General features: G+C 38.0%; 1 protein-coding gene across 2 annotated transcripts; it reads left to right on the top strand.

Moving 5' to 3' along the window:
- Nucleotides 1-3037: 3037 nt before the first annotated feature.
- Nucleotides 3038-5962, top strand: LOC103723158 (uncharacterized). 2 transcript variants are annotated; one of them, XM_008813985.6, is made up of 2 exons: nt 3038-3815; nt 4468-5962. In XM_008813985.6, exons 1-2 carry the CDS (start codon nt 3750-3752, stop codon nt 5563-5565), a joined length of 1164 nt encoding a protein of 387 aa, XP_008812207.1. In that variant the 5' UTR covers nt 3038-3749; the 3' UTR covers nt 5566-5962. The 2 variants fall into 2 exon arrangements, with proteins under 2 accessions (XP_008812207.1, XP_008812206.1); XM_008813984.6 differs by having other exon boundaries at nt 4465-5962.
- The last annotated feature ends 4831 nt before the right edge of the window (nt 5963-10793 follow it).

The following is a 10793-nucleotide window of genomic DNA, read 5'->3' as shown; positions in this document are numbered from 1 at the left end:
AATGTATTGACAAGAGTCCGATTACAATTAGAAATTCATGACAATTTCTTAATTGAAAATGTTAAATATAATTAATTTTTTAGGATTAACTCAATTTTTCCCACCCCTGCTCGTAATAGAAAATCTTAAATAGAGTTTATCTTTTCGAATTAACTAGATGTTTCCTAACCTAATTTAAAATTTTAAAAAAGAATATTTAGATAGGAGTAGGGAAAAAAGGATTGTCTGAACAAGGAATGCATTAAGATGAGTCCAATTTCAATTTGAAATTCATGATATGACATTTTCAGCTTTTCTATAATTTTTTGTTAGATTTTTCTTAATCTTAAGGAAGCAGAATTTTCTCTCTCCTATTCATTTAATAGATACAAAGTTCATAGTTAAATATTTTTATCACATTAGGAAGTCCAAAGGTCCTAAAAATATCCCGGGCTCAATTTTTTCTAGTTTGTTTGGATAAGATTTTCAACTTTGTCTAGTTCTTTTCATGGCATTTATTCTCCCTCCAATTCTCACAGCATACTCCTCTCTCCATCTCTCTTTTAGGGCTCGTTTGGTTTTCGGAAAGCATTTTCCCTTCTAGGAATATGATTCATGGAAAATAAATTTCTAGAAAGAGAATGCCTAAGAAAGTACTTTTGGCATGTTTAGTTGACTATGAAAAAGTGATAAATTTTCAAAGTGCTTATGCTTGGTTGGCCATCCACTTTTCTGGAAAAGTTATGGCCATCCACTTTAATGCCTCTTTAATGCTTCTTTAATGTTGAAGGGTCTTTTTGAAAATAAAAATAAAAATAAAGTGATTCTTGCCTCATGGAAAAGTAACTTTCCCATGTTTCTCATGGAAAAGACTTTCTCATGAAATGTGGGAATCATATTCCCATGGGAATACAATTTTCTCATCTCTCTCCTTTGAAAACTCCAACCAAACAAGAGGCATCTCCTTACTTTTCCGTTGACCACACTTTCATTCCTTCTTTTCCCGCGAACCAAACGAGCCCTTGCTAGCCAACTCTCTCATTTTCAATTTGGTATTGAGTCGGATCATTATTTTTGTTCTTTTCTTTTTTCTTTTTTGCTTATATTGTGGTTGCTACATATATCATGATATTATGAAATATTTAAATTAGGTCTAGACTTGCCAAGATGAATTATTTCTAGTTTCAAATAAAGGCTTTTTAATATTAAAAATATCATGAGTGCATAGACAATCTAACTTAAAAATATTTTTCTAGTAGTCATCTATATTAAAATTGTGAAGACTTATATCAATTTTAGACCATGATCTTGCATTGCTATATATATATATATATATATATATATATATATATATATATATATATATATATATATATATATATATATATATATATATATATATATATATATATATCAACATTACTTTTTCCTTCTTTGCATTTAGCACTTAAGGTTATTATCCTAGTTTTAGACCATGATCTTACATTGCATAGCAATACTAGTATATATACCTCAATGTTACTTTTTCCTTCTTTGAATTTGGCCCTCAACGTTACAATCCCACTTTTACCATGATCTTGAATGGCTATAGCATCACTAGTACATATATCGCCATGTTACTTTTTCTTTCTTTGCATTTTGGAACTGAAACTGGATTCATATCTATATTTGTTTTGTTTGATGAATACAAATATAGATATGAATGTTAGTCAGATGTAAAAATCTATATCCATTTTTATTTTAGATGGATACAAATACAAATCGAATAGTAAAAATATTAAGATAAATACGAATATAAATCGGATAATTAAACTTTTTGACTATAGAATCAAGTTAGTAGTATGCTAATGTGGTCATTTACTTCTTTTTTTTTAAGTTTATAAGTGCTATATATAAAATTGAATAGGGTTATAAATAGATCGGATATTCGAATATGGATCGAATAGTTGCTTATCCATATTGATTTCTATTTTTTTATGGATATAAAATATAAATATGGATATTAGTTGGATGCTTAAACTTCTATCTATATTCGATCCGAATATAAAAATAAATTCGGATGGATATTATCCAATCTACTTTCACCTCTATTGCATTTGGCCCTCAAGGTTATAATCTTGGCCCCATTCTTGATTGTTGTGTAGAGTTCTTGAATGTGATATCCAATATTGACCATTTCAAACTAGTAGCAAATTCATATAGTGTTGACTTCTCAATTTACTCCAAATGGGATTCTACAACTTCTTTTATTACAAACAACAAGAAATAACAACAATAACAGTTACAAGAAGTGATGATGACCAGGAAGAACAAGAGCCTATGAAGTTTCTTAAAACATTATGTTCATAAGTTCAAATCATACCCAACTCAAGGTTTTACCAATGCCAACGGTTCCAAGTGATTACACTCTTGGAGACCATAAACTATACTTAATTGTTGCCGTTTTCCAAATAGTCTTCCACTATATTCCTTCAAATCAAATAACATTCACTTTACAGTCATGCCACTTGATTTTACCAATGTCCATGCTTCACATAGTAAAATATAAAGCTTTGATTTTAAAAACCTTTGTATCTAAGTAAGAAGAATGATGAAAAGCTAAGTTAGCGAACCATTTTTTCATAGATAAAATTAAAAATGGACATTATTTTCCATAGCTACAAAAATAATGACCATTATTGATCTACTTCAACACTTGCTAAGTCTTCTAGGAATATAATTATCATCATTAATTATATTACCCATATAGCAAAAAGATGATATGTAATAATGGTAAAATAATATGATTGACAAGGAGATCTTAATTATAAAATCAATGAATCCAAAAGGAAGATGATAACAAAGCGTAGCTAAATAATTACCATTTGTTTGAAAGTTTCTACAATGGACACAGCCAAAGGCTAATATCCTACTAATATTATGCTCTTGGGCTTGGAACAAGGCAAGGAAGGGTCCGGGTCTCCTTGTAGTTATCATCCCAAGTCTTCAAATCCCTTAACGCGTTTTCCATCCATTGCCGGCATCAACCCTTCCCCCGCAAGTATAAAAGGAGGGGATCGAACCCCACTCAATTCCAAAGCCTTCTCCTCCTCTAATTCTACTTCCACCTTCTATTCTATCCCCCCTTATTCCCCCTGCTATTCCGATTTTATTCCCTCTATTCCAACTCCCGGTCAAAAGCCAGCCAGAGCCAGCCTTTTCAATTTTAGAACTTTATTGGGCTCTTTACTAGGGGAGTTAGGAATTAAAGACGAGTTATAAAAATAGTTTATAAAAATTGAATCCTAGACCCCTTAAGAGGCTGTTTTCTAGGGAAGTTGGGATTAGGAGAAGGTAGTGTTAATCTCGTTATTTTAATATTTGGGTGGTGATATCCGGCTCGGTAAGCAGACAAAAGGGCTTTTAGACGAAGGCATCGGAGGAGACCCCTCCACCTTCCAAACGGCTATAATTGTAGGGAGTTTTGAGGAGGGAGAGAGAGAATAAGAGAAGGTTAAGAGGCGAGAAGCGAAGGGAAAACATATAGATTAGTAGGGGATAGAGAGAGAAAGAGGGGGAGGGCGGAGATCGACGCCGGGCGGGCTGATCGGAGGACCTTGCGGGTTTCCGCCGAGAGGCCGCATCGCTGGGTGGTCTGATCCGGCGCCGGGAATCGCCGCCGCAGGGAAGACGTGGCGGGATTTGGAGGAGAAAGCCGCTCGATTGAGAGGGATTTGAAGGAAAAAAAAAAGAGGAATCTTGGGAAAAGTTTGGATTTTTATCGGTCCACCATGCCGGACGGAGGGTACTACAATTCGAAGAAGACGGACGACATCTGCGAGGATGTCTGCGGCGAGGTAATCATCGTTCTACCTCTGATTTTTTTTTTTCTCTTTTTTTTTTGTGGGGGGCAGGGGGGGTTGGGGGGTGCTGCGTGGGTTATGGATCTATTTTTGCTTGATTTTTTAGGGTTTTGGAGTGGCTGGTTTGAATTCTATCAGGCTATATGTATTTTATTTGATTTGCTCCTCCGAACGCCCTGCAATGTGGGATTCTTTTCATTAAAATTCCGATCTTTTTATGCTTTAATGAGGTTTGCCCCCTATCATTATCTCAATGAATTATTGTTGGGGCTTTGCCCTATCCGTCTCCATGAGAAAAAAGGGGTTCTGTCCCCTTCTTTTTTCTGTGGTTTAAATTAAAAGTTTGGATTGTAAAGTTGTGATTTTGGGGATCTATGTCAAAAGGAACTCTTTTTTTCCCTATTTGAGTGCTACTTTCCAGGCACTGGGAGCCTGTAATTGCTGCCTAATTTGATATTTACTAAATTTTTTTAATGCCATCTGGATTTGTAGTGTCATAACTTGATTCGGATATTGAGACTAAAACGGTTATATGGAGAGAGAGTTGTTTAGCAAAATTCAGTTTCCTATGTGCTGTGGTGTTTGTTTAATCCGTTTGGTGGTGATAAATATAGACTGACTTACATTATATCTAAATTTGCAGCAGACTTCAAGAGCAGCTCTGAGCATGTCAAGGCTCCGATGTGCCCTTCGGGGCTTCGATTTGAAGGCGTTGTTGCTTCTCCTTGTGGGTGTTCCAATTCTTATCTTCATCATCTATGTACATGGCCAGAAGATCACCTACTTTCTGAGGCCCCTGTGGGAATCTCCCCCTAAACCCTTCAATACCATCCCTCACTACTACCATGAGAATGTCTCTATGGAGAACCTTTGCAAGCTCCATGGATGGGGAGTTCGGGAAACTCCAAGGCGTGTCTTTGATGCAGTGCTGTTCAGCAATGAACTTGATATCCTTGAAATTCGATGGCATGAGCTGAGTCCATATGTTTCAGAGTTTATTCTCCTGGAGTCCAATTCTACATTCACTGGTTTGAAGAAACCCCTCGTCTTCGCAAAGAACCGGCATCAATTTAAGTTTGCTGAGTCCAGGTTGACTTACGGCACCTTTGGAGGGAGATTTGTGAAGGGGGAGAATCCTTTCGTGGAGGAGTCTTACCAGCGAGTGGCGTTGGATCAGCTTCTCAAGGTAGCAGGCATCACTGATGATGACTTATTGATCATGTCTGATGTTGATGAGATCCCAAGTGGCCACACGATCAACCTTCTGAGGTGGTGTGATGATATTCCTGAGAAGCTCCATCTCCAGCTCCGGAACTATCTATACTCATTCGAGTTCTACCTTGATGACAAGAGCTGGAGGGCTTCGGTTCACAGGTATCGAGCTGGGAAGACCCGATATGCTCATTTCCGCACGACAGATGACCTATTGGCTGATTCAGGGTGGCACTGCAGCTTCTGCTTCCGCCACATCAGTGAGTTTACATTCAAAATGATGGCATACAGCCATGTGGATCGCGTGAGATCTCCCTATTACCTAAATCCATCAAGGATTCAGGATGTTATATGCCGAGGAGCAGACCTATTTGATATGCTTCCAGAGGAGTACACATTCCAGGAAATCATTGCTAAGCTGGGACCGATCCCGAGTTCGTATTCTGCTGTCCATCTTCCAGGGCACCTACTTCAGAATGCTGACGAGTACAGATATCTCCTGCCAGGGAACTGCAAGCGTGAGCGTGGCTAAGTTTTGTTAGTGGCATCATAGGCTGCTTGCAAATGCTACAGAGAAGGTCCACTTGGAAAATTGATCTGTGGCTTTATATTGGGGATGAGTATCTAACTTGGTTGGATGATTCTTCTGTGGAAATGGGAAAGCATGTGTGAGCTCTGTTCTTTTATGTGCAATAGATTTTGAAGATTTAATAGTATCAACACATGCTTGCCTGCGGCCCATTTATTTGCCAAGGAGCTCAGTGGATTTGTAACTACCATGGGAGATTATTCATCTCTTCTTCCCTTCTTGGTATGTGATATCACACTGGTTATTGTACAATGCAAATCGAGTGAGTTTTCAAATGTTTACATTCTGGGAATTTGTTTTCTTCTAGAACTAATTTATTCATGAATTCTTCTTCCAGCCAGCCTCGATGTTCTGTTGACTTTGAGATTGTACCATCTGATTTACTAACTCTCCGTGTGGTAACAGTTCTGATTAAATTATGGCATTACTTTTTAGCAGTCCAGTGATAATTACGCTTATGATTGCTACTGCTGCCAATTAACACAAGGTTTACTTCCCATACACGAGGAATGCATAAAAAAAACTTAAGGAATCCAGGAAAAAAAATTGATGATATTTTTGGGATCTGTATTAGAGAATCTCTGTGACTTCAGTGGCCTGGAGTATTTCATGCAACTTTACTGAGGTTGTGCATGTTGAATAGAACTTGATTAAGTGATGCTTACATCTATGTGCAAGGATCAGAAAACACATCAAGATACACCACAAAGAAATTGCCCTATCATTTTGATTTCATTTTATAAAATCTTTTTCCCTGCAGAATTACATATTTGTCTTTTGCAATAGGATTGTTTACAACGAGTTATGGAAGAGCGGACGGGTTGAGTCACTTCCTTTGTAGAAAAGATTTAGTAATGATTCACTTCTTTTCGACCAGCAGTCATCCTTGTTGAAATGGATCTCCTTTCAGGATCTCAAAGAGTCCACAAGCTTGTGCTTCCATTAGCTAGAATTTTGGTTGAATAAGTTTCATGATTTTACATCCCTGGTTTTTCCTGATATTTTTCACCGCAAAGAGACTTTTGGATACTAAAGGCTGCATTGGTGGGCATTATCTGATCAGGCTTCTAAATGTTGCATAACAGCATGTAAGCTGTTATTTAGACCCGCTAAAGTAATAATTATAGCCAACAAGCTTTGCCTGTATTTGTTGTCAGCTTGTATGGATCATTAGTTCATATCAGGGTCTGAATTTTCTTTTGGAACTTGCCTCATTCTTCCTCTTAGTCTTCATCTTCTCTTTTGTAGTTCTTCTAAGTGAATCAGAGACCGTTGACCTTGTTATGGCCTGCCTAGTCTTTGCTGCACATCATAATGCATTTCTTTTTGGTGTAACAGATAAATAGATAAAAACGGAGGTATAACAAATAATAAACATGTGCATTAAGGTCTCAGTTTTCACCTATGGTAAATGCAGTATAAATGCCAGATAAACGGTCAATTCTTTTAAAAGGTTGAATCAATTTAAAGATAAACAAGTTGGACCTAATAAGTTTTGCTGAAGTTAAGCCAGCTGTATGTTCAATTTACCTGTCTGTAATTTGTAAGACTTGTCTTTCTAGAGGTCTGATCAAACCTCATGGTAAACTTCCAAATGAGGTATTTCAAATCTGGAACTACCTAGAGGCTGTATGGAAAGACTGCAGTTGATGAATTGTAATATCTAATTTCCTACTTAACGATCATTTTATTAAGAAATAGGAGAAAGATTTGATCGGGGAGGTTGAAGGCGGGAAAAAGATAGTTCATACCATAAAATATTTATGGTTTTCTAGATTCTGTCTTCCTTTAGTTCCTAATATCATAAATGAGTTGTAGAGCTAGGGATATCAACTCTATTATAGAAATTACAAGGATAAATCTGTATCACCCAACTCTCCTCTGAGTAACTCATATAGTTGTATTGCAATATTGGTTTTAAGAAAAGTAGAACTAGTACCGACAAGGTTCACCGTACCGGTACCGGACTCTGTATCGGTGCCACATTATTATAGTATCGGTACGGTATGCGGTACGTCCGGTATACCGAGTGTCGGTACGCCGGCATACCGGTACCGGACGCTCGGTATCGTCCGATACGGTATGGTACAACATATCATGGGTATCGATAAGTATGTCGGCCAGCGATTGATACGGTATAGTACTGGTCTATACAATATCAAGGTACCAAACTGCGGCATGTTCGAGGGCTCACCTGGTTAGGCTTCGACGGGTTTGGACAGGCTTCGAGGGCTTTGCGATGAGAGAGAGAGGTTGGATCCGGGGAGGAGGGCTTCGAGGTTTTTGCAACAAGGGAGTGAGGCCGGATCCGAAGGATGAGGCCTTCAATGGCTTTGAAGGCTTTGTGAGCTTCAACAACAAGGGGGAGAGGCTGAATCTGGTAAGGGCTTTGAAAAACCCTCAGAGAGGGAGAGATGCTGGAGGAGCAGGCTAGAGGGAGAGAGAAGAGGCAAGGGTTTCAAAGGGTCGGGAGGGAGAGGAGTTATCGTTTCGAAGAGAGCTTCTGAATGATACTGGTAACAGAACAGTTTGGTTCAATACACATTGAACCGATTGGTTCGGCACGGTTCACCGGACCTTGATTGGTTCAGCATGGGAAAGCTATTAAACAGCAATTGAACCATAGGATGATGATTACAGTGGTGATTTTATTGATTTTTTTCTTAGGAGTCAGATGTACTTTTCACAAAATGGATGGCATGTTTCTTGTGGAAGTCATAAAAATGGGTTGATGATTACGGTTTAGTGATTATATCCATCCCATGTTTCTGTTCTTTCATTTTTCCGCAGCTTGCTAGGGATTGTAGTTCCCCTCTATTCTTGCTGGGGAAAAAAGTGATAAAGACAATTCCAAATCTGTTACTTCTAATGGTGCTTTTAGGTGTCATATGGATACTCGGATTTGTTATCTTTGCAAAGGATACTGGAACAACGAAACAGCAACTTGTCCATTGGAAGATAATCTGATGGTAATAAACATCTTTCTGTTTTGTTTTGTTCTCTTTCTCTATTTTCGGTTTTTGTGGATGGGTGGTGGTGGTTGTGGTGGTTATTGCTATCAGAACTCTTTAGTGGGTTGCAACTTTGAGAGAGTAGATTTCTCTGGAGAAGCCTAGGCATCAAAGCTGCTTTTTTTCCTTTAAATTTCACTTATCTTTTTGTGCGTGGAGTGTTTTAGACAAGTTTATAACCTGCTTTAAATAATTGACCTTCTCTTCTTGACTATGTTTCTGTTCTTGAGCTGAATTGTAACTAGCCATCCTTTGAGGGTCAGCGTTGTTTGTTCTTGCTATATTGTCAACAGTGTGCAGCTACTCCCATAAATTCAGAAAAGAATAGCTTTGATTTCTGTTTATTAGAATTTGAAGAACTAATCCACGCCCTGATTGTCCAGTTATCTCTTCATTAGCCTGCAAGTACTCTAATTTATGAAGAAACTGCATAATATGCAACTTGAAACTGCATTATCCAAATGAAATAAATTTCCTCAGAGGGCTCATTAAGAGATACATTAATATGTCCAGTGACTGAATCCAATTTATTCCTTTTCTTGAGGAGGAAAATTATTTATAAGTATTGGTTGTTTTTTACTGGGACAATGCTGCTTTTGGATGTGAGAACGCTGCTCCATTTTGAAAGGTTGACTGGCCCCAACAAACCCCACAACCATCCACCCACCACCACCAACATACTCACAGAGAGATGAGCTATCCTCTAGCCCCCTTCCTGTCATTACAGGAAAAATTTGTCCCTGAAGTCCTTTTCATGTCGCCTCTTTTCTGCTGTAATGACTTGACCCTGAGTCTCCCTGTAAGAAGACATGGACTTAGAAGCTATAGGCACAATTTTCTAGTAAGCACATACTTTTGGATTCACATTGTCAGTGGCATGCTGTCTTTATTAAGCACACTGGTGAAGGTATGCAAATAGCAGACTAGATGCATACAATGGACAGTGTTTCCACAAGGGAGTGGATGCCCCACCTTTCACTCTTGCTTTCTTGGTTACAATGGTCAAAAAAAGCTTCTTAGCTAGTTTTTAACATGTGCTATGAGAAGGCAGAGAGCCTAGCACTAGAAATTTCTGGGTCCCCTCTTACTGCCAGTGATAAGATAACTGGTTTCTTCTTTCAGGTTGATATGTGCGGTCTAGTAATAAAACAATACTGTGTCTAGGAGTGGGGGTAGGTAAACTTTTTGATACCCATAGGTTGGTTGCTTGACCTGGTGCTGTCTCATGACAAATCCCCTCCCTTGGAGGCTCATTACTTAGATTTGATCTAGTACTGGTTCAGTATTGATACCCAATACCTAAAAAACATTCTGTACCATATTATACCGATACTGTGCTAGTGTAGCATCAGTATAAGGTCCGGTATCGAGACGGCAAACTTTAGTAGGAACATTTGAAACAAGTATGAAACCATGCTATAACCCAGTTGTTCAATCCTAGTCATTTATTCTGGGCCTTCTAGCATTGAAAAGATGTTCTGAGGCATATCATGATAAACCCTCTGACAACCAAAATTACAAGCCTGTATCTTTCATCATGGTAGGTAATGATCCTACCCACTTGTAATGGAGGGAGTCTCTCTTTGTTAACCTTGGGAGGAGATCTAATATTCTGGGCCTTGTCTTGTTTCTGTTGAAGATTTTAGAAGATCGAATACCTCATGCATGACATACATCCATAACTTAAGATTTTCCATGTTTTTTCCTGTAGATATTCTTAGTTGAGGCAAAGTTTTTCAAAACTAAATGGCAAGATGCAGCCCAATCACCATTTTACTATTATGATGAAGATTGCTTCGAGCTTTTTTTTGTGATCTTTGGGACTCCATGCATGCTGAAATGCTGCCACTGATTTGTCTGTGAGGCGCTCTGTATATAATTTTTTGCTGTTACTTGAATACATCCCAATTATTTTAGCTTTTGCTCAGAGAAGAGAAACAACAGTCCACAAAGCTAAATGTGAGTCCTTTTATTTGGCTCAAAGCTCTAGTACTTTTTTTACAGGATGGTTAGCTGTTCTGATTTTTCAGTCCTTTCTCATTAGGCTGTTATTGTGCACCATTGAGTTATAAATCATCATGGCACTGCCTTTCTTTACTCAAAAGACTAGATCAGGAAAAAAGAACAAGAAATGTTTGATAAAGTAATGTTCCTCTTTCT

Source organism: Phoenix dactylifera, chromosome 13 (genome assembly GCF_051530095.1).
Source record: "Phoenix dactylifera cultivar Ajwa chromosome 13, Ajwa_hap1_PhDact_Kaust_v1.1, whole genome shotgun sequence".
NCBI lineage: Eukaryota > Viridiplantae > Streptophyta > Magnoliopsida > Arecales > Arecaceae > Phoenix > Phoenix dactylifera.
This window is presented reverse-complemented; position numbering and strand designations above follow the sequence as displayed.